The sequence below is a fragment of the Schistocerca piceifrons genome, chromosome 8, assembly GCF_021461385.2.
Source record: "Schistocerca piceifrons isolate TAMUIC-IGC-003096 chromosome 8, iqSchPice1.1, whole genome shotgun sequence".
Classification (NCBI taxonomy): domain Eukaryota; kingdom Metazoa; phylum Arthropoda; class Insecta; order Orthoptera; family Acrididae; genus Schistocerca; species Schistocerca piceifrons.
Window position 1 is genome coordinate 285,581,745 of NC_060145.1, and position 25,393 is coordinate 285,607,137.

The window sequence follows — 25,393 nt, forward strand, 5'->3', positions numbered from 1 at the left end:
GGTTGTGTATTGGTCGGAAATGAGCTTGGTGGTCACTTGGCAATGACTTCAGCCATCAAAACTTTGTTCCAGAGAAACCTTGACGGTGCCTTTATGTGACAGCCAATGTGAATGACGCTATTTGAAATGCATTGTGGAATGTTTTGACTTGACGTGACGTGACGGCAAGCGTGAATTGGCCTTGTTTTCGTTGGCATGTAATTGTCGATGCTTTAAAAGTTGTTTCACTTATCTGCAGTTTACCGTACAAAACTGATTAGGAACATCCTGTATGAAGTTTGCTTTGACCAAAAATAAGCTTTGTGAATATTGATTTCACGTACGGAATCTCATAACCTTACTTTCATTGTTCGGTGCCGCACTAATAAAGGGAACTGACATCGTGTTGATGTTTCGTCTAGTGTGAACCCTTCACAATTGGGGATGGTGGCGTCGCCTCACAGTCAGTTCCTATGCATTGCCTATTGTGAATCGGCTTTAAATAGTCAACTTTCTTCTCGTGTCCCTCATTGTTTGTGGAAACTACTTCTATTACTCAACGGCATATAATTAAAAGTTGACTTTTTCTAAAGTGGTATTCAGGAAATGTGATTTTGCCGCTTCTCCCTCTGGAAATACAACTAGCTCTTTACGATTATCTTTGCTGGAATTTGACAGATCAGGTGCCTCTGTGGAATGTACTATGTAGTCATAGGGTGTTGCATGAGGTTATTATTGGATGAAATAAATACTGTATAAAAGTTCTGTTTTGAAATGTCTGTACAATTTCCTCCGTGTCCAGCTTCACTGAAATCGTTGCAGCATTATCTAAAGGCAGCTGCTGAACATGATCAGCGCGATCCAGTAATCAGTTACTGGTGTAAGTTAAGTTTGCTTCTGGCTTGCTGAAGTTTTATGGGTGTATAGTGACAGATTACTGGGATAATGTAAAATGTTCTAGGTCGCCTGTTCGCTTTGCAGCTAGGACTAAAAATAGATCGCAAATCGGATGAAGCAAAGGCGTTGCTTACATCTATTATGGACTGGCTGGAAACACAGAAGAAAGCGTTATCAGATAATGAAGCAGTGACAAACGACGTCGCAGCACAAGCACACATCGAAAATTATGCCCTCAAACTATTTTTATATGCTGACAGTCAGGACAGAGCTGCTAATTTCGGCAAGTAAGATTTGGCATATATTTACATTCTGGAGTTTTCCTTTGGGATGTCACAAGTGATCATGTGTTTAAAGTTATGGAAACACTGAGGTGTTGGACTTAGGGATTCGCTTGAACTTATCCTAACCTGTTCAGTGCTCAGATACTGACAGAAAACGAAATCAAGTTATAATCGTCCATTGTTTTGTTTGTGAAAGAACGCGTTGTGTACATAAGAGAAGCGTCAACTACGGGCACAACCTTAGTATTTAATGTTGTTAAAGTTGTTTGTTGCTAAATGTACTACATTTGGAACACACTTACATTTTTAGGAATGTGGTGAAAGCCTTCTACACCGCAGGAGTCTTGTATGACGTACTGACAACATTTGGAGAATTAACTGATGAAGCGACACAGAATCGCAAGTATGCCAAGTGGAAGGCAGCCTATATACATAATTGTTTGAAAAATGGAGAGACACCTGTACCTGGTCCGATGCAAGAGAATGAGATGGACGAGAACACTAACCAACCTGGAGAGAATACTAGTGCTGGTCCTGCTGCTGGAACTAGTGAAAATGATTTGGAGAGCTTCAGTGGAATTACAGGGACAAGCCAAATGGGTAAGATTAGTTTACAGAACTAGTGTCACTGTTAAAATTCTAGTTGTATTACTGAATATAAAGCAGTCACTGCAATTGGACATGCTGTTCTGTTTAATAGTCAACCGTGAACTGCAAATATTTTTAATACATAAATTGTGGAAGTTTGATTATCAGCTATTTCGAAATATGTACTTGATTTGCTACTTATTGTAATGTTTGTATCATCTGCAAACAAAATAAATTTAGCATCTGGCATTATAACAGATGACACCTCATTAATGTACACAAGAAACCGCAACGGACCTAAGATGGAACCTTGAGAAACACCACATGTGATTAATTCCCAATAATGTGTTTTCACAACGACACCCCTTCTTTCCCGTTAGTTAGATGATACTTGGACCATTTCACAGCATTGCTGATAACACCATAATATTCTAATTTACTTAAGAGAATGCTGTGATTCATACGGTCAAAGGCTTTTGACAAGTCACAGAAAATGCCAGTAGTCTCTAATTTATTATCTAATGAATTAAGTACATTCTCACTGTGAGTGTAAAGAGCTTTCTCTGTATCAGAACCCAAACTGTGACTAGTACAATATATTATTTTCGGTCGGCATAGTCCGTATCAATCTAGGCAAGCTAGGAAGAAATCTTACCATCATAGCCCCCGAGGTTATTGAATCTAGCGTATGTTAAAGTGATGGACCAAGTAAGGGACGCGTATTTTTTTTGTTTTCTCAAAAAAAAAAAAAAAAAAATGATGATGATGATGATGATGATGATGATGATGATGATGATGATCTGTTTAGAGATGAAGCCCTCCAAAGATGACTTTGCGCATAACATATTGAAGATGTGATTTTTGGAAAGAAGTTTAAAATCCTGTATTTCTGGAACAGTTACAGATATTTGGGTCTAGTGTAGCAGGGGATACAACCCGTCGGCTTTGGACAATGACGTCACAAGTCGCCAGATAGCAGTATACCATTTTCGCTTTTGCTGTTATGTTTCAGTTTCGTTTTTTTACTGATTGCTTAATAAAGTGGATCTGTGTATTCTATCTCGTGAGATTTTTTTTTTTTAAAGCCAAAAAACACATATCAGCCACTGAAGGGAGCTACAACACTAAGAAGAATCGCTTCTCGATTGGCGACTTGTGACGTCAATGTCCAAAGCCGACGGGTTGTATCCCCTGCTACACTAGTCCCAGATATTTTTATTGTTCGAAAGATAATTGCTTTATGATTACAAAGAAATCCTCTATTTGGACTTATCTGTGAAAGTTCTTATACTATGATGTTAGGAACTTTTTTATGGTGTATAGACAATTTAAGAAAATGCCAATCCATAAATATATATATAATTTTTTTTTTTTTTTTTTTTTTTTTTTTTTTTTTTTTTTTTTTTTTTTTTTTTTTTTTTTTTAAAAAAATGTTGATTAGTACCATATAGTTCAACATTCTCTGAAAAGGAGATCTTCCACTTTTAGGTTGAACAGGTTTTATAAACAATTGTAATTTTTGCCATACGTAAAACCTGTTTTATTACCACATTATCACATAACAGGCTCGTAAAAATCAAAACGTAGCCTTATTTAATGTAATTTTAGTTTTGAAATATGAGTAATTACATCAGGCAACAAAATAAAAACTATATGGAACACTGTGAAGACAGACAGGTGAGGCTAAAAAGAAAGAGAAACAGATAGCCCTAAAAATAAATGAGGCATCAGTAATAAGTGCCTGTAGTGTTCCAAACCTCTTAAACCGGTACTTTGTTTCTGTTACTGACAACTTGGGATCATGTGGTTTGGTAAACAGTGGAGCACTTTACAAGTAACTTCAGTAAAATGGAAATCACACTCACGTCTCCCAAAGAAGTAGCATCCATCGTAAGATCCTTAAAAACGAAGTATTCTAATGATGATTGGAGCTTATCAATGAAGTTAATCAAAGAGTGCTCATGTGAGTTGAGTTCCGTCTTAAGTTATTTGTGTAATCTATTATCAGCGGAACATTTCTGGACTGGCTAAAAAGCTGAAGTTAAAACTCTTTACAAGAAGGGGATAAAGGGATAACATCAAATAATTTCACTTTGGCCGCCTTTTTCAAAAATATTTGAAAAGGTTGTGTTCAAGCATCTCCTTAAGCATGTGGCTGCAAATAATATATTGTCGAAGTTACAGTTTGGGTTTCTTATAAGGGTTCTGATATATAGAAAGCTATTTACACGTGCACTGAAAATGTACTTAATTCATTAAATAATAAATTGGAGACTACTGGTATTTTCTGCGATCTGTCAAAAGCCTTTGACTGTGTGAATCCCAGCATTCTCTTAAGTAAATTAGAATATCATGTCACCAGCAGTACTGCAACAGGATTAGTCCTACCTAACTACTGGGAACAAAGGGTGTCGCTGCAAAATACATGACAGGGAATTAATCACACATAGTGTTTCTCAAGGTTCCATGTTGGGTCTGTTGCTTTTTCTTGTGTACATTGAGCTCTCATCTGTTACACTGCCAGATGCTAAGTTTCTTTTGTTTGCAGATTATACAAACATTGCAATACGTAACAAGGCAAATACAGATTTAGAAATGGCTGCTAAACAAATTTCCACTGACATTAATAAATGGTTTGAAGCTAATTCACCATTATCAAACTTTGAAAAGACCCACTATATGCAGTGCAGAACTTGTAAGAGATATCTTTCCACCATGTGTATAACGTATGAAGACATGCAAATCAAAGAGGTTGACAGTGACAAATTTCCGGAATTACAATGGGATAATAAATTCAGTTGGGAAGGGTATACCAAACACAGAATTGCCAAGCTGCCTAAACAACTCTGTATTTGCAGTGAGAATGAGGTAAGATCCAGGAGATATAATTATACTCTGCTTTCTTTCAATCTATTTTGTCACTTGTTATATGTTCTGGGGTAACTCGTCGAACTGAGCAAAAGTTTTCAGTGTACAGAAACGTGTAATCAGACTCATTTGCTGTGCAAATTCAAGAGTATCAAGTAGAAACCTGTTCAAGGAACTTTGTATGATAACCACTGCTTCTCAGCATATTTTAATGAAATTTGTTGTAAGTAATGTATCTCTATTTGCAACCAATAGCTCAATACATAGCATCAATACTTAGAATAAGAACGATCTAAATAAAGACCTTGTCCAAAAAGGGATCCAATATTGAGGAACACATATTTTCAATAAATTCTGAGCAACCATTAAAACTGGCTTCAGATAAAGCACAGTTTCAACAGTGTGTGAAAGACTTTTTGATAGGCAACTCCTCCTACTCTATAGAGAAATATCTGAACAGGAACTGTTAGGACATCTTAAGTAAAAATGTCTGTGAGATTTCAGTTTTTACAGTACTTGGTCACAAGTCAAGATTAGGCATTTTGTGTGTGATAAATTTATTAAAAGTGCATAACTGTGTTTCATTCTGACATTGTATTAATTCTGTAAATATAAGCAGTTCCAGTTTAATGTATTCACCTATTTTGACAATCTCCTGATAAGTGATCAGGGCAATGGTGTTATATTCAGATGTTTTGCATCTTTTTTGTTAGATTTTCTGATTTGTTCCATACCCACAAGAATCATCTCACTTTTTGGTCTGTGGAATGAAAACTGAATATAATCCAATAAATTACTAGGTTTTAGAAGATTCAAGTTAATGGGACTGGCAGTGTGGGAGTGTACGGCTAGATCTTGCTCCTGCTCTACACTCCGCAGCTCATGGTCTCGCGGTCGCATTCTGGCTTCCCGAGCACGGGGTCCTGGGCTCGATTCCCAGCAGGGTCAGGGATTTTCACGTGCCTCGATATGACTGGGTGTTTGTGTAGTCCTCATGATTTCCTCATCATTCATCAAAACGGCGAGACTGGACTGAGCAAAGGTTGGGAATTTGTACGGGCGCTGATGACAGCGCAGTTGAGTGCCCCACAAATCAAACATCATCCTGCTCTGAAGTAGCACTGATGAGGTGAAATGACGGATTGTCAGAATCAGGTGGCCTTTAAAGAAGCTGTATTTTGTGAGACTGTGGAAGGTGTAAGACAAAATTTAATTCATGCAAAGTAAACAGTTGCAAACATGCTCCATTAGAGGAGGAGTGATGTATGGAATAAATTTCGTGCTACAGTCTGTACTGCAGACAAAAAATGTACAAAGTTTAATATTTCTGTTTTCCTCCTCCACCATGAGAAAATAGACGTGCTGTGGCGAAACAAAAACTGGACATAGAGCAATGCCACTGTTATGTTTCTGCAACAAAAAAGTGCTATTTCCATATTCATTTGGTCATGGCAACTTGTGTATGGGCTATCAGCTAGTTGTGTAGCTTATCATTCAGTTTTGAAATTTATTTTAATAATTGATCACCATTTTGAGATTGCACTTCATCTGCATATTGTGCTTCTGGTACTGTAGTTACAGATTCTGTAACGCCTCAAAAGTATGTATATGTCAACGTAATTGTTGGACATTCTCTGAATAACTATTAAATACTAAAATAAATTTACGACAGACTTCAAAAAAGTTTTATTTATATGTACGTATAAAACAGAACAATATTCATTGCAAACTGATCAGTCATTATGTTGGTATATAACTTGCTTCTGTAATTTAGGCAGGCCAGATGTTTTGTGACATTTGAATTTGCTCTTGAGAATGGCTGTAAAGCTGAAATCATTACTATGTGAAATAAATGAGTAGTAATTTACAGTTTAATGGTGAAAATTTCTTTCAAATCGTTTGCATATGTAATGGGAATACGATGAGTCCATAGGTATATATAGGAACTGATTTACTCGATCTCCTTTCTAAGTGAGTAGAGTCCACTTCTAGCCAACAGCAGACTCGGATGATGAGGGGGCTGCAGCAGAGACTAAAGAGTAGAGTCTACAGGCACATGGAGATGACATCACAGAAATTGCTGACGAGTTTAAAATGAGTATACAGAGCTCATTTTTGATCTCTAGTAGTTGAAATACGGTTTACATGGTTCTCATGCACTAGAGCAGAGCAAAACGGCAATTGGACTTATAATGTACCTGGGGAGATGATTTAGAGGACTTCATACAGTCCTTTCCATTGCACTCACGTTCAGTCAAATGTACTGGGTGATCAAAAAGTCAGTATAAATTTGAAAACTCAATAAATCACAGAATAATGTAGATAGAGAGGTACAAATTGACACACATGCTTGGAATGACATGGGGTTTTATTAGATCAAAAAAAAAAGAAAAAAGAAATACAAACGTTCAAAAAATGTCCGACAGATGGCGCTTCATCTGATCAGAATAGCAATAATTAGCATAACAAAGTAGGACAAAGCAAAGATGATGATCTTTACAGGAAATGCTCAATATGTCCACCATCATTCCTCAACAATAGCTGTAGTCAACGAATAATGTTGTGAACAGACTGTAAAGCATGTCCGGAGTTATGGTGAGGCATGGGCGTCGGATGTTGTCTTTCAGCATCCCTAGAGATAACGGTCGATCACGATACACTTGCGACTTCAGGTAACCCCAAAGCCAATAATCGCACGGACTGAGGTCTGGTGATTTGGGAGGCCAAGCATGATGAAAGTGGCGGCTGAGCACACAATCATCACCAAACGACCCGCGAAAGAGATCTTTCGCACGTCTAGCAATACGTTTTTTTTTTCTAATAAAATCCCATGTCATTCCAAGCATGTGTGTCAATTTTTACCTCTCTATCTACATTATTCCGTGGTTTATTAAGTTTTCAAATTTATACTGACTTTTTGATCACCTGGTACAATGACTCAGAGCAGTGTATTGTTATGCGGTTTGCGCATTACCTCTGCTGCACTAACATTCCTTTGAGTCTGACCTTCAGAGCTCCCATAGCAGCTGTAATTGTTGTGACCAAACTGGATTTCTCTTTCTCCTACATTGATCTGAGTTTGGTTAGCTGCGAGGAAATATAATCCCAATATACCTTCGTAGCACTTCTTTGCTCCTTATCACTTGCATTTCAGCTGCATATTCATCTTGTCATATCACAAAGTTAATCACAACTTTTCCATAATTGTGCACCCAATTGCTATTTAACCCTTTAACAGCACAGCTTGGCTGCCACTTACTTTCTTCCTTAACGAAATGCCTCCACATCAAAGAAATTATAGCCCCTCTGTTGACTCCCCCCGCCCTCCCTTCCCTTCCCTGGGGGCTCATAGTTATTTCACGAGTTCATGCATGGCACACTTACGGCCACGAGCTATTACAGCCCACTCCTCCTTCCGTCGGTGCATTTCCTTCACCGTGCCCCTCACTCCTTCCCTACTACCACCTCATTCCTCTCTCTGATTGTTCTGAATTGGCTATCCACATAGTTTCCTATATTCCTTGCAATTTTGTTTCTCTTGACTGCTCTCTTTCATCCTTTTTGGCATTTCGATCCCCCCTTGGAGTTTGACCCCCACTTCTAAATTTTATGTTTTTAGTGTGAGCCATTTGGGGAAGAATGCCTTCCCTGGTGACTATGCTGTGGGTGTGGATTCCTCTCTTCCCCATTCTTCCCCTCTCCTTTCCTTGCTGTAGTCCCCCTCCCCACTGCTAGGTCACCAGCACGTGTAGCCAGTCGGCATTGTGGGGCTGTTGTGTGTCCATCTGGCTGAGTATCCTGACAACACAAGGATCATGCTACTGATACCTGATCTGTTGCCTCCCCGTGTATGCCAAGGAGTGGTTGCTAGTCATCCTGTAGCATCGGAGCTCCTGGCAATGACTGCTATGCCAGGCAGCCTTTGCTGTGGCTGGGTGGCACCAATGGGGAGAGCCCCTGATTGGAGTGTTTGGTATTAGGATGGATGCGTGGCACATGAAGCGTATCAAGCTGCAAAAATCTGGCCATTCTCAAACAGCTGTCTCTTCAAGTGGTAGTGGATCATTGAATGCTTCTGCTTTGTATGATTCTTTCCTACCCTGGCAGGAGACCCAGACTCACCATCTTGGAATGAAACACTTTCCCCCTACGTGGTCTGTAATAGTATGGATGGGAACACTTCACTGCCATAAAGCCGTTGTTTTTTGTGGAGACTATTGAGGACAAGCTCACCGAAGTGGAGTGTCTCAGTAAGATGCGGTCGGGCTCTCTGTTGATGAAAGCTGCTCCTGATGCCAAATCAGCAGCTCTTTGTGCTTGTGATTGTCTTGGCAATTTCCCAGTGTCTGTTACCCCTCACCATTCCTGGAATATAGTTGGGGAAGAGATTTTTCATCGAGACCTTGTCGTGCAAACTAATGAGGATCTCTGGCTAATCTGGAGCGATGTGGTGTTCACTTTGCTTGATGACTGCAGAAGGGTCAAAAAGACCGCACTGATACAAGCACTTTTATTCTGGCTTTCTAGGTAGAAGCCTGTGGATCCCACACCCTCCCCTCCGGGTGCTGCTCCCTGTCGCTGGCCGAAGAAGTGACCCCCTTCTTTGGCACCCACCAGTGATGGGGCTCCCCTCCAACCTGAGTCTGACATCTTATTTATGGATGGCATGCCATCCTACTCAGTTGAAAGCAATGATCGTGTGGCATGTATTGGCTGGGATATCCCCTTTGGCATTTGATTGACGTATTGCAAGTCTTTGTAGTTGACGTCCCTTCGGCGAATTGCATGTTAGAGATGATGAAAGTGATAATGGACACACAACACCCAGTCCCCTGCCGGGAATCGAACCCGGGCCCCCTTGCGTGGTAGGCGGTAACACTACTGCTGTGCTACAGAGGCGGACGTCCTACTCAGTGACGACCACCGACGATGTGACATGACCTCCCCTTGACTTCTTTATGTCTAACACGGACTCTCGTTGCATGCCTATCCAGTGGAAATGCAACACATATTATCGTCCTTACTGGATATACAACACCATGTTTCCTATTATTCTGCATTCTGTCTTGCTCTTCACAAAACGTGCTTCCGTGGTGACCACACCCAATCTTTTCATAGTTATTGTGCATATTATCAGAACTGTGCAGGCCCTGGAATAGCATCTTGAGGGGTCTGCACATCGGTTTGCACCGACGTCATGCCAACCTGGAAGCAATAGTGGCATGAGTGTGAACAATCCCTGCAATCACAATGTGCAATGCCTATCTCCCTCCAGGTTGGCCACTTCCTTATTTTGACCTGCCTACCTTAATACAGCAATTCCCACCCCGGTATCTCCTCCTTGGGAACTTTAGTGCCCACTACCCCTTTTGGGGGAGTGCCAATTTGATGGGTAGGGATCTTGTAACTGGCAAACTTATTACAGACTTAGATTTGTGTGCTCTAAATTACGGTTCTCCTACCAAATTCAGTGCCACTCATGGCACCATTTCTGCTATTGATCTCACGATGTCCTTCCCTGCTCTCGTTGCTTCCCTACATTGGTCACCCCGTAATGACCCTCGTGACAGTGATCACTTCCCAGTGATTCTATCATTCTCCTGCCAATACCAAGCAGACAGGCCCCCACATTGGGCATTCCGCAGAGCCAATGGACCTTTATATACATCTGCTGTGAGATTTAACTTCTCTCTCTCTCTCTCTCTCTCTCTCTCTCTCTCTCTCTCTCTCTCTCTCTCTCTCTCTCTCCATTGCTTATTGTGACTCACTTTGCGACTGCATCAGCGACTTCTTCCTATCCTGCTACCTTTCTCTGGTAGAAATGATGGGTTGAAGAACCCCCCTCTGTTTCAACCCCCACCAAGCTGAAGCCCATAATTAACCCTTCACTGAATGGGAATTTGTGCAGGCTCTTACCTCTTCACATGACATGGCCCCAGCTCTGGATCCCACCCACAACCATGTGATCCAATGCTTGGACGTTATCCGAGGGCAACATCTACTCAGGGTCTTCAACTGCATCTGGCTCACAGGTGTCTTGCCCTTGCAATAGTGAAGTGGCACACTTATCCTCACCCTTAAGCCTGGGAAGAATTCAATGTTGCTTGATAGCTACTGCTTGATTAGCCTGACCAACGTGCTTTGCAAACTGCTTGAGAGGATAGTTAATTTCTGATTGTGTTGGGTACTCAAATCTTCAGCAATTAAAAGCAGATGCACAATGTACGAGATCATGGGCCAAGTAAATAGCAGCTCTGGATATAACTGATGGATCAGATCTTGGAGCCTTTTGCCCCTCGTCAGTGTAGCTACAGGGAAGGACAATCTGCAACTGACCATTTACTCATATTGGAAATGGCAATCCAGTGGGCATTTACTAACTGCTGACACCTTATTGCAGTCTTCTTTGGCCTACATGGGGCATACGACACAGTTTGGTGTGATCACATTTTAGTTACCCCCATGACTGGGGATTTTGTGGCCACCTTCAGATTTTTATTCACAAGTTTTTATCCATCTGGTTCTTCCGGGTTCAAGTTGGCACCTCTGTTGGGCTTATAACCTCTGGCAATGTATGTCGACAGTTTTTGCATCTGGTGCATCTCCCACTCAGTAGTATCTGCTGAACACCAGTTCCAAGGTGCCACCTGACGGGCCTATGCGTGTGCCGTTTCCTATGGCTTCAGTTTTCTCCCTCCAAAATGCGGGTTACGCATTTTTGCACTACAACCTGATCCAGAACTTTATTTAGGTGACGAGTGCCTAGATTTTGTAGCGGAGGTCCATTTATTGGGCTTTCTTTTTGATAAAAAGCTGATGTGTCTGCTCAGTGTTCGCCACCTCAAGACTACGTGCATGCGGAAGCTTAATGCTCTCTGCCCACTGGCCCACACATCTTGAGGTGCAGACTGTGCTACTCTTCTCCATCTGTACCTTACTCTGGTTTTGTCCAGACAAGATTATGTCTGTCAGGTTTATTGCTCAGAGACTCCTTCCATTCAGAAACTACTTGTCCCTGTTCGTCATAATGGGAGTCCATCTGGCTGCTGGTGCCTTTTGCACGAGTCCTGTCAACAGCCTCCTCACAGAAGTGGGGACCCCCACACCACTCTACAAATACAACAGAGCAAACTCCTGATTGCTTACGCAATACACAATCACCATTCGACAATTTGCTGACCATCCTGTATACACCGTCCTCTTTGCAAACGAGATATACTGCACATTCCTCATGATATCCACTGCACAACTGCACATGGTACACACATGACAAAATAAAGTGCATCATCTTTGTTTCACAGTTTTGCCACAGTTACTTTGTCTGAGTCACTTGCTACATTCTACAGTTTACTAAAAAACACGTTAGCATCCTCATCTGGCCGGCCGGGGTGGCCGAGCGGTTCTAGGCACTACAGTCTGGAACCGTGCGACCATTATGGTCGCAAGCTCGAATCCTGCCTCGGGCATGGATGTGTGTGATGTCCTTAGGTTAGTTAGGTTTAATTAGTTCTAAGTTCTAGGGGACTGATGATGTCAGACGTTAAGTTCCATAGTGCTCAGAGCCATTTGAACCATCCTCATCTGATCTGCCACAAAAGACTGGAACTGTAGGGGTCAAGAGAAAGTTCTTAACTGTTGCTGAGTCTATTGTACTTTCATCGGTTATATCCAGAGCCGCTATTTACTTGGCCCACGATCTCATCTGCTTTTAATTGTTGAATTTCTGAGTGTAATTGCAGTAAAACAAGTCAGCAGATCCACACCTTACTGTGTACCCATTCTGACTGATTATTCGGTTACTCTAGTTGTTAAAAAAATTTGCCAGCATTGCAGTTAGCATGCACACCAAGCAAAGCCAGTATCTGCAGCAGTCCTACCTTTAGCGCTGCAACTCACTCCACTGCATTATTAGAGAGACGTGGTCTGATGGAAGAATGGTGTCTGCATCAGTCTTGCACTCGTTCCAGTTACAGATGCCACACACAGATTCCTGCGAATAATACCAATCACTGCTACACCCTGTGGAAGACTAGGTTTTCTTCTCTCTTCAGGAACAGTGATGAGTAAGGGAACTGAAGAATCCCACTGCTGACATTTTATAAAAGATCTGGTCCTGGATGAGTGATGCTAAGATGTAGGCTCATAGGGGTGAGCAAGTGATCAGTACTCATAGCCAGAGTTCAGTTACTTTACATAACTTCATTCATAACACGACATGTACGTATACTCTACTGATCAATACCCTGGTGGCAATCTGAGGCGAACATGGTATAGATAAGCTGCATCTGAGTATGGCCAGCTGTATTCACAGCAGATGGGGGGGGGGGGAGGGGGGGGTTTAACTGACATGGGAATGCACTTACAATGCTAGAGGCCGAATGTTGGCGTACTGTTTCCATGCTTGTACACATCAGCATTTATGGACCTGTTGATTTGATAAATTTTGGACTAATTCTTTGTGGGAGACCATTCTTCTGCAAATATTAGTAATTCAAGTATGATTAACAGCTTGAAATTAGCCTTGTTATTGTTAATAACCCCCTTTGGTGTACCAAGATGTGAAAATACAGCCTTCAAAGGTGCATTAGTTATTTAAATGTTGTGCAGATCATAATTGTAACAACTCACTGTGATGTGGAATGAGTCAATATTAAGATTATAATAAATAAATCCTCTCAGCAGAAAATATGTCAGCATCCCTTTCCCCTCCCCCCCCCCCCCTTCCTCCTCCTCCTTTCCTCTTTTTCCATGGAGTAAAAGCAGTTGTGAAGCTCAGTTTGTGTTTGAAGTAGAATAAATGAAACACTCCAATTTCCAGATGACTAGACCAGCAGTTGGTTACTTTGAAAGGCAATTAAAATAAATTGGTCTCAACCCCAAGCAATAATTGTGGAATCTCTGATTGGATGTGTGTGTTGTCAGAGTTCTTCATATCCATCATGCACTGTGTACACTGCTTGCTAAGTTCTTCAGTGTCATTCGAAATTATTGATCACCATACTGAGTGGGGTATTTTTTCTCTGCAATTTGTTATTCGTTGATGTCCTTCATGGCTTCGTTGCTCTTAGTCCTGGGACAGCACACAGTTTCATTCTTTCAAGAAGTTTTGCTGTACTATTTCATTGTGGGGATCATACCTGGTCCCTGTAGAGGTGGCCACATTGGTACCCTTGTTCACACTCTTGCGGGTATATTTTATATTTTGTGCAACTATGCCATTTGACATTTATCTGTTTCTGTAACATTCTGTATTGAAGCAGACTGTACACAACTGCCCATCGATTGTCGATTTCCATTTCTTCTTGGCCTCACTACTTGCTCTTTGACATGCATCCAAACTGTTACAGCAATCGGCATTTGTATTTTGGGTAGCTGTCTTGGCCAGTTTGGGAATCATTTAAGAATTGTCTCAGGGTGACATTATGGCAACTTGTTGTCTTACATGCATGGCAAATCTCTCTTTAAGGCACCACATTCACCATGAACTACTATTTCATAATTCTTGTATAGAGTGTTGCGGGTCTTCTTCTGGATTAAGAAATTCTGCATTGATGGCATCATGTATATGAGTTGGTCTAACTTTTTCCTGAAGCCAAATCAAGCTGTGTGAATGTACCACTTCTTGCTTTTGCCACTCGTTCTTTACAGCTAACAAATAGCAGCAGTGAATATCCAATTTTTGATGATGGTTCCAACAAATTTTATTCGTTCTTGGACAAAAGGAACCTCTGACAATAATGTTCATGGATGCACATTGTTTTTATTCTTTGAGTTCACACCTAAAAGAACTGCATATTCATGTTATAAATAAACCATGTTTTCTGACACACGTCATTGTGTCCTGTGCATATTCATGCATATGACATGGGCATCTGATGAATTTTGATAACAAGATAAGTGTTCCCACATTGTCAACTTTATCTGTGGTCATTATTGCACCTCTTAAATGGATATGTTTATCCAAATACAATCATAGTTCATTATGGGAAATAAACAGCAATCTTATCACCTCAGTTTTGGCATATTTATCAGTGATGAAGTGCTGGAATAGTTGCTGACAGTTCAAAATTTGATTGCATTTGCTATCCCAATGCGTGACTTCATGGGCATGGACATGTGTTGACTTTTTTTTTTTTCCTCCAGCACCTGTACTTGACTTGGGTGTTGAAACAATAAGTCTCCCTCTTGCCAAAATATCAATGGGTTCTCTTAAGGTGACAAACCTCAGACGTTTTCAACAGTATGTTGCAGGCCATAAGGATGGTAAAAACCTCAATAAAAAACCTTCAATTTCAAAGATCGCATAGCTGTTGAGGTGGAACGGTCGTTAGCGGGCAACCTCTGGGCAACCTGCCACACCTCAGTTGTACAAGGCTTGCCTAGGCATGTGGGGCTCTCTAGGTGGATTTTTATTTTCCTAGCGGCCCTTGGGACCGAGATGGATCCTTCGATGTCTTTTCTCCCATCTCCCAGCGGAATGGGTGGCCCACTGGTAGGTACTAGCACCCAGTCAAATAAGAGTGCTCTTGTAGCCAGTTCTCTACTGCGGCCATAGTGTGTTTTTCTTGGTATAACAGTAGAGGGAGGTTTTGAAATGGTGTCACCTTTTTACATGCAAAATGGTTTAGAGGGGAGTGCAGGTACTTTAAAATCAGTAAAGCAGTTACAAAATGTGGCACTGTTGGTGGAAACATCAAGTTCCTGTCAAGTAAGAAACCCACAGAAGGCCAAAACTCTGGGGAATATGCCATTGAGACTGAGCTCCATGCCAAATTAAACTACAGTAAAGGTGTTGTGACCTGCAGAGACTTGGTGGAAATCCCGAAAAAAGGCCTGGAAGTTGAATGGATGCAAGGAGGCATTGTAGAGGTGCAGAATATTATGAAAAGAATGGAAGGCAATCTGATTAAATCTGACTCGTTCATCCTCACTTTTGTGCTATTAAAAGTCCCAGAATATATTAAGGCAGGTTTTCTTCGCTTAACTGTGCGGATTATGTCCCCAATCCCATGTGCTGTTTTGAATGCCAGCGATATGGGCACACCACACTTGGATGTAAGGGAGAAACCACTTGCAGCAAATCTGGAAAGCCTGTCCATGGAGGAGTCTGATGTCCATCTCTTCCAAAGTGTTTGAATTGCTCTGGGGCTCCCCCCGTCTGGAGTAGGGACTGCCGCATCTTCCTTGAAGAATGGAAGATACAGGAGATAAAAACCACATGATGGATCCCCTATGGTGAGGCCAATAAGATTTATAAGACCATGCAGCCCCCAGCTGTTGTTACCACCTTTGTGTCAGTTGTTAAAACACCAGTACAGAAAACTGGTGCTACTACACAAACGGAGGTAGCTAGTATTAGCACTAGACCTGCATTTGTCAGCATACTTGAGCGGCTGCGGATTCTTTACAGCCTACACTTCCTTCCCAAAAAAATTAGAAAAGTTTGTAGTTGCTAATGTTGCAAAGCTCCCTGTTCCCCCTAAGGTTCAATTTGCTCCACTGTCCAGTGCTGCCACTACCGCTGTCCTGGTTGTGGCTCCAAAGCCTACTGAGGACAAAAAAGTCAAAGGCCAAGCGTCCCCCCCCCCCCCCCCCCCCCCCCAGGAAGTAAACAGTCTGACAATGTTGCTCAATGTTGCTGTCATATTATGACATCTCTCTTGACTCTTTGGTAGAGCTAATGGAGCTTGATGTCAGACAGGGGCAATCATCTCGCCCCAAGGCTGAGCCCCCACCAATTATGGGCTCCCCTCCCCAGTGGAAAGACTGTGGAAGTGGAATCCCTGTGATGGATGGCGCCTATTTTACAGTGGAATGTTAATGAGTTCAGGACCCATGTAGAGGAGCTGAAACTGCTAGTGAGGAATGCTCCCTGTGCCCAAGTTTACAAGAAACACATTTTAAAGCCAGTGACAGTCCTGTGCTGCGGGGCTATACCATCCACTGAAAGGATGACATGACTGGGGAGAGAGCTAAGGGGAAGGGGTTTCTGTGTTTGTCAATAATGCGCAACACTCCTCTGGTCTCCCCTGGCTACTAAGCTGCAAGCAGTTGCTGTTGAAATTCATGGGTGTCACTATTTGCTCACTGTATCTACCTCCACCAGACACAATAGACTCTGAGGTTCTCAGAGGTTTTGTGATACAACTACCATGACTATTTCTTCTATTGGGAAACTTAAAATGCCCATCATGTTTTCCAGGACTCGACCTCTACTTGCCCTCAAGGTCAGGTTTTGGAGACCTTCATGACGTCTCACGAGCTGTGCATCCTCACTATAGGTGCTCACACGCATTTCTGCACTGCTACTGCATCATTCTCAGCCATTGACCTCTCTTTCTGCTCTCCCACCTTCACAGATTCTGTTCAGTGGGAGGTCATTGACGATCTTCATTCCAGTGACACTTACCACTCGGCGTTCACCTGTTGGGTGGGGCATTACCTGAAGTGAAGTCACCATTGTAGATGGTCATCAGGGCTAACCGGATGCTGTTCAGCCAGCTGGCTGTGTTCAAACATTGCAACTGCATACAGAATCACCACTATATTGTTATATTCTTTGATATCAGTGAGGCATACAATACTACTTGAAGACACTGTATTCTTGCACAACTACATCAATGGGATTTTCATGGCCACCTCCCCTTTTTCATACGGTCTTTCCTGTCCCAGTGGTTTTTTTAGGATCCAAGTAGGTTACTTGCTTTTGGGTCATTTTGAGCAGGAGAGTGGTGTCCCTCAGGGCAGCCTCATAAGTGTTATCCTCTTTGTCATAGCCATAAACAGTATCACATCTACAGAGATGAGTCCTGTACAGTTCTCTTTATTTGTGGACAATTTTGCTGTTTTCCTTTCCTCCTCCAGTGCAGCAACAGCAAGCCGTCAGTTGCAACTTGTGTTGATTTTAATCATTCTCGTTGTATCTTTAATATACTTGCATATGAGGGACAACATCCTACAGTGTAGGGAACCAGTGAGGTTTCTGAGCCTCATTTTTTACTTGAAATTATCATGTTTGCCACACCTGAGGGACCTGAAAGGCACTGAACGTCATAAAGTGCCTTAGACACAGGTCTTGGGGAACGAACAGGGTGAGTCCCCTCATGCGTTCGTGGCTGGAGAATGAGTGCGTGGTGTATGGTTCGGTGAGGCCTTCTTATTTGAAGAGCATTGACCATCTGTCCACAATGAGGGGATTCTGTTTACCATGGATGCTTGTAGGACCAGTCCCACACCCAGCCTCTGTGCTAAGGCCGGGGTACTGCCACTCACCATCTGGTGGCAGCTCGTCATGGTGCATCAGGCATGTAAGTTTCCCACAGATCTGACTTCAGCTGTGCACCATACTGTTGCTCATCCACCACTGGGATTCCTTTTCTCCAGCTGTCCATGAGCAACAATGCTGTTTGGAATCTTCTTGCAATGTCTGCCAGAGTCACTCGGTGTTGAGCAAGTGCGACCCCAAATCCAGGGTTTTAATTGTCTGCCATTCTCGTTACTGGGAGAGGCCCAGAGTGACTTTAGATTTGGTGTGGTACAGTAGAGAATGCACTCCTGCTCCAGTCTTCAATGCAATGTGTTCTGATATTTTATATGAGCACCACAACTATGTAGCTTTTTTTACGGGTGGGTTGAAACGGGGGTATTTTGTGGTTGCTCTGTTTTCCCAGATTGTGTCCTCAAGTTCCAACTGCTTCAAGCCTTTACTGTCTTTGATGCAGAAGTATATCCGATCTTGCGGGCACTGCAGCAGATGAAATGTTTTTCCCGTGCAAAATTTCTTGTCTGTTTAGATTCTCTGAATGCCCTTCACTCGCTGCAACTTTTGTGCCCAGCAGATAAAGTAGTCCAGGCTATCCAGAATGCCCTCCTCCAACTACAATCACTGGGGATGGGGGTGTCTTTCTGGTGGGTACCAGGACACATGGGAATTGCAGGGAATAAAAGGGCAGATCTAGCAGCCAAGGAGACGTGTCTTGATACTGAGGTGTTTCAGTATGCCATCCCCCTGTGCGCTTTGACTTCACTGTTGAGTGCCAGAGTCCTGTACCCGTGGGAAATGAGTAGCTGGAAGTGACCAAGAATAAGCCGTGTTTAGTAAAACCACAATTTGGCCATGGTGTACCTCCTCCCAACCACATCAACAGGACAAGGTCCTCCTCTTCCGTCCTCACATAGGCCACAACCTTTTGATGCATGGTTTCATGCTCCGGCAAGAGGACCCTCCAATTTTTGGCGTACAGGTCACTGTGTACCACATTGTATTGGACTGTGTTTCATTTTCCAACCAGCGCGCGCGCCCCCACACACACACACACACACACACACACACACACACACACACAAACTCGTGTGTGCGATGGTGATACAGCAGTCTGAGACAATTTGCTCCAAAGTCTTGAACATATGGTTGTAGAGAGGATGATGTAATTCCTGGATGATTTCTTATTCAAGATCCTGGATGTAGAAATAATGCTGGTCCACTTCAAATTGTTCATTGCCGACAAAGTAAAATTGTAGGAATTTTGGCATTTCATTTGGTTGGTTGTAGCAAGCCCATTCAATGATTAATGTGTATTGTACCCTAAAAATTGATCTGAAAGTGTCTTGATTATGTATAATTTGACCTCTAAACAATGTAATTTGGAAGCCTGTATTGTAACAACACATATTTTGTAGAAAATGTTAGTATTTGTGTAAGCAATTAGTTGTTGTGGCACCATTGTAATTACTTGTAATTAATTATAGTGGTTTTATATATATACCTATTGCTAAGTTGTATAATATAAATTAATATAAATTGGACTTTTTGGAGCTGAGAATTTAAAAATACTGTTCCATTGAAGTGTGTAATAAGGACCCTCTGGTGCACATTCAAGAACCTCATGTAGGTGGCGCTCTACAGATTTGGACATGCTAACAACACTCTCACAGTACATTTATTACCTTATGAATTTTGTTTTCAACAGTCATTCACTCTCGGTCTTAGAGCAGAACATGGAAACAATCTTTGACCACTTTCCCATTGTAGTGAAGAATGTCATTCATAGTAAAATTAACTTCAAATGCAAACTAAAATCATATTTACTTGAAAACTACTCCAGCAAAGAATTTCTGTGTAGGGAGATTGAGTCAATGTATGTAGCATTAAGTATATAAATTTAGTAGAAAAAAAGTTTTTGTCCAAATGTTACCAACAATCATATAAGTGCGCAGCATGTTGCCATATTTATCATTGTTGCAGTTGTAAACTACAATATACCACTCACATCACAGCAAGAAATCAGTTACGGTACATGGAACACACAAGTATTCAAATAAATAGTATTAGGAATCTTTTTTTAAATATTCTGAAAATAAGCTTTGAAATGCATGGAAGATGTTGAAAATGTAACAAAAGTAATAAAAATGTTTTATTAATAAAGAAACTGATGTAAACTCTTTATTAGTGTATTTTAATATTCATGAAAAATGTATATTTAATGCTTACTCTGTGATTATTAATTGTGTCTCACTGGTTTGTCTATGCCTCTTCAGTTATATTCCATATTTAACATTACAGGATTTATCTCCCCACCAGCATCATCATCTTCTTCTGCTGGCCCAAGTTTTCCCAATGTGTCAAATAAAGTGACAGACATCCCTGCTCCATATACAGTTCCACAACCACTTACGCCAACAGAAGGTTTGCCATTAAATCCAACTTTGCAAATCAGTAAGCCTCTGCCAACAGGTAAGGAGCAGTTTTCTGTACTTTTGTAATTAACTGTGACTGAATTTACACTTTAATGAATTTCTTTTTTGTCTTAAGCTATGCTAGGAGTAGTACTAGTGGCGTTTTGTCACACAGAGACATTGAAGGCCAGTGAAAAGTTCTACTCCTTTTTTGGGACATTTACTGCATACAGGAATTAGACTTCACAATGAATTTAATAGAGATCTCAATACACAAGCTCCTGTAGGCTGAAAGATCACAACAGCTGATAAAATTTGTTTTAACACATGGGCATGTGTAAATTACTGATAAATATAGAAATGTGCATCAATGTCAAGGGCTATTCAGGAAGTAAGTTCCGTTAACTTGTGTATAAAAAGAAGTATCAAGAATTTTTTATTTTATACAACTTAAAGTTACTACTATAAGTTGTTTCTCTAACAATTGAGCTTTATGTTAAAGCACTTGTTTTGTTGAGGAACAAGCTTTTCAGTGCCCTCATATGATTCTGCTGCCTGTGATCCTTAGCCATGTTTTGACACTGTCTTTTAACTTAACATTTTCATAATGCCCTGACCCTAGCCATTCTTTTCATCTTTGGAAATGTGTGAAAATCACTGGGTTACAAATCAGCTGTGAAGAGCATGATCAAACTGATTCCCAATTGGAACTGTTATGTTAAGCAACATTTGTTTGCATACAGCAGTATGTGACCTAGTGTTTTTATGATTCCAGAATTTGACGCCCCACCTCTTTTGTTCTCGATGGCTTTTCTGAGCTTGTTCAGAGTTTCTCTGTAAATTTTGGAGTTTTATTGTAATGTCTTCTTACATATAAACAATGAATACTCCCTACTTGTTAAAAAGAAGTTGGGGTGGGGGGAGGGGCTGGCTGTCTCCAGTTTTTAGGTAGAAAATGTTTGACAGTGTGTTAAAGGCTTACATATCAAGCTAGCATGATATCACTTCATATTGAAGTATGCAATGTGTATTTTTGTCTCCCATCAAAATGTGATTGAGGAATTTGTCTTCTTCTGGATTGTATCACATCAGAAACTTTAATACATTTCCTAATCTCTTTGTTGTGTAGATATGTCAGAAGCTCTTGCGACCCATCACTTTCAAAATTTGTTCTAAAGCTTACCTGTCACAAGTTCCTGCAATACTATCATTGACGCCTGAGTGAAATTGTTTGATAATTCTGTAGTTGTGAACCAATAATTTTCTCAGATTCTGTCGTTAATCCTTGGAAAAAATTCATTTGTCAGAACAGATGGCTGTTCACTTCTTTTTTTATCATTGACATTCCTACAGCATTCCCAAAACAAACAGCACCATTTTCTTTAAGCACTATTGCTCATAACATTCCCTTCATACACTGTTCATAGTTCACTGTGAATATCTGCAATTTTATTGTTTCTCACACACAGAAAACAGATTACACCATGTAATTCACGGGCAGTGATATTTTGAGTGATAGTGTCAAACTCGTTTTGACAGTTACTGCCAGACACCTACTGACCACATGACACACACATACTTTGTGCAGCAGCTGGCAACAGAACTTACTTTCTGGACAGCCCTTGTAAGTGAAAAGAATCATCATCTTAATAGCAAACAAGTAAAACCAGGTAAAGACCACTGGCTCAGAGATAAAACAGTTGCTGAAGGCTCTTGACACAAAATTGTGAAAGTCCCAAGCTCATAAGGCATACTGGCTATTATTTGCCAAGCTTATTGTCCTGTTATTGAAGTGCTGCTCAGATGACATAAATTTAATCATTTTAGACTCCAGTGCTTCCTATTTCGTAATTAATTAATTAATAATTAAGGAAGTTTAATTTTAATGCATTTGCAGCTATAACAATGTGACACAACTGTAGCTAAAAGGTAACACACAATACAGTAGAAAATGCATCACAACTATATACTTCAGCGGTTATATATAATGTAACTGACAAATTATTATAAATATCTTGATTGTGAACTAATTTAACCTTGGTTCATGTATTGATAATGTTTTCATCAATCAAGAAATATTCATTAATCAGTCCATTAGCCCCACAGTGCCCCTGGAGGTGCTATCTCCCATGGTGACCCAGAGGCGTGATTGGCTCCAGCCCTTTCGTCTCCATTTGGATACCCTCACCGACCCTTCGTGAGTTCCGTGCTTTCCATCAGAACTGAGTCATCCCTTGAGGCCTTCTGGTTGCCTCTGTTCATCATTATGGGGTGCATCTGGCTGTTGGTGAATTTCGCACAAGTCCCGTCAACATCCCTATTGCAGAAGTAGGGATTCTCCCTTCTATAAATACTACAGCCAACTCTTGGTTTCTTACACAGTTGTCATTCGACAAGTCCCTGACCATCCCATGTACGCTGTCCTGTTTGCAAACGAAGGATGTCTCCCTCCCATTACCCACCCTTGGGTGGGATTGCCAGTTGGAATGTGTCTCACTTTAATGTCGTGATCTCCATCTCCATTAATTGGAAAGTTCCCCGTGTATCTCCTCCCAAACCCCTCCTTGGATGGTGCCTCGACCACCGATAGGGACTGACTTATTCCAGGGTCCTAAGGTTTCTGTTGCCCCTTTGATATTCTGGCATCTTGTACATTCCATCTTTGAAGAGCTGCAGTGTGCTACCATCTTCTGTACTGATGTTCTAAAATGACATAAGGCGAGATACACTGTTACATCTCCTACTGCATGGAACACCATTTACTGCTGGGATCATGTAGTGTGTTCACAGCAGAGTTGCTAGCCATTAACAGGGCCCTCCATTTTGTTACTGAGGCCTCCCTTCACAGTGTTTCAACATGTACCGACTCAATGAGCGGCTTGCATAGACTGATGCTACTGTCATCACCGTTTGTACTCTGCTATCCTTAACCTTATCTCTGCATTTGGCCGTGCCACCTACTCTGTTGTCTCTTTCTGGGCTCCAAGTCATGTTGGCACCCCTGGGAATGAACTTGCTGACCATTTGGCTAGAGAGGCAGACACTTAACCCCATTCCATTTCATGATGCCAGGTGCAGATATGCAGATACACATCAAATCTCTTTGTGCAAAAGTGGAATGACATCTGCTGCACTATTGCTTTCAGTACTAAACCCCACACAAGCAAGGAGACTACTTTCATTTGGCACTCTTCCTTTCTCTCCTCTTGGAAGGGGTCCACTGTCTTATGCTGTCTATTCATCTGTTACCATACACTCATCCATTGTTTTATGTTGCATAACGAGTCACCCCCACAATGTGGCTGTGGAGCCAGACTTGACAGTGCCCCGTATATTGGTGGAATGTCCTGTTCTTTTGGCTCTGAGTACTAAGTATAGTCTTCCTTGTCTTTAATACTAGCAGACAACTCGCAGATGGTTGAACTGGTGCTTAGTTTCCCACTGAAAGTGGTTTTTATTTTCAGTTGTAAGGTTTTGCTTTACTCCTGGTGCAGGGGCAGGATGGTTGTGCTTGGGACCTCTTTGTTTCTCCTAGGTCTGGGACCCATGACCACTCCTCCGTGCAAAGATTGATCTTTTATCCCTCTCTTTCTCCAGTTTTTAGATTTGGCCAACTCTTTTTTTTAGCCGCGTGTGTTTTAACTTCAGTGGTTCCCCCACTCTCGAGCCCGCTCGTCCGCGATTCACTACGTCACTCAGTGTTGGCTTGGCAGCCGTCAGAGATGTAAGTGTTGATCACTGCTCATGCCAAGTGTGAGGTTCGAGCAGTATTCCGGTTTCTCCATGCAAGGAAGTTATCGTCTGTGGAGATTCATCGGCAACTGACTGAAGTTTGTGGTGAAGATTGCATGTCTCTTCAACACGTCTGCAAATGGTGCATTGCTTTCGCTGAGGGTGGCACGGAAGTTCACGATGAAGAAAGTAGTGGAAGACCGCCGGTTTCGGATGTGATTGTCCAGAAGAGCTGTTCAAAGATCAGATGGTCACTCTCCGTGAATTTGCTGAATGCATTCCTGAAGCTCCCCACTGCACAAATGAAAGAACTTTAACAGAAACGTTGGGTTATCGCACAGTTTGTGCTTGCCGGGTTCCCCGGATGCTGACTGATGGACACAAGGAGTAATGCCTTGACTGTGCTCGCTAGTTTCTTCAACAATGTCCAGGGGGAGGCAACAAAGAGAAGTTGTTGGTCTCCATCGTCACAGGAGATGAAACGTTAGTGTTTCATTACACCCCCAAAACAAAACAACAATCTCAGAAGGGGTACTCCTCATCGATTTCATGCAACCTGAGATGACAATAAACTCACAGATATTGTGAACCATTGACCAAACTCCAGCGAGCAGTCCAGAATCGTCGGAGAGGACCACTGATGGAGGGAGTAGTGCTGCTTCTCCCGGACTTAGCCCCCCAGCGATTATCACTTCTTCCCCAAGCTAAAGGAACACTTAAGTGGAAAACACTTCAAGAGCGACAATGAAGTCTGATCAGAGGTCACACACTTCCTCAACGGGTTGGCGGGAGACTTCTTCAACTTAGGAACACAAAAGCTGGAGCACCGTATTCAAAAGTGTGTCAAAAAAATGGAGACTATGTTGAAAAATAGACAAAAGTGTAAGCTTTCAACAATAAATTAATAACAATAAACAATGTCTTCTATTTGTAAAAAATATAGGAAGCTTGCTTTTGGTACAACCCTTTTACTGAATGGGAGCTTCTTCTGGCCATTTCTTCTTCCCATGATTCAGCTCCTGGCTCTGATTCCAACCATAGCAAATTGCTTAAACACCTCAATCCTCCACAATAACAATATCTTCTCCAGGTGTTTTACCATATTTGGCTCCAAGGCATTTTCTCCTCTCAGTTGAGAGGCAGTATTGCGGTTCTTGTCCTTAAACCTGGCATGGATCCATCATCCCTTGATGGTTACTGGCCCATAGGCCCTCCAAGTTATTAGAACGCATGGTGGCTTGTTGGCTCATTTGGGACCTTGAATCTAGGAACCTTTTACTTTTATCTCTTTACCAATGTGGCTTTCAAGAGGGACGGTCTCCAATTGATCATATGCTTTGATTGGAAACCGCAGCTCGGCAGGCCTTTCC

General features: G+C 41.7%; 1 protein-coding gene across 2 annotated transcripts in view; it reads left to right on the plus strand.

Annotated features, from left to right (window-relative positions):
- The first annotated feature begins 638 nt into the window (after positions 1-638).
- Positions 639-25,393, plus strand: part of LOC124711333 (vacuolar protein sorting-associated protein VTA1 homolog) — a 58,962-nt gene continuing 34,207 nt past the window's right edge. Inside the window, exons 1-4 of one of the 2 annotated variants that reach the window (XM_047241359.1) lie at positions 639-859; positions 941-1,163; positions 1,471-1,760; positions 20,179-20,349. In XM_047241359.1, coding sequence (XP_047097315.1) covers positions 754-859; positions 941-1,163; positions 1,471-1,760; positions 20,179-20,349 — 790 coding nt within the window. In that variant the 5' untranslated portion in view covers positions 639-753. The remainder of the gene's footprint in view (positions 860-940; positions 1,164-1,470; positions 1,761-20,178; positions 20,350-25,393) is intronic. The other variant, XM_047241360.1, reaches the window with a different exon arrangement.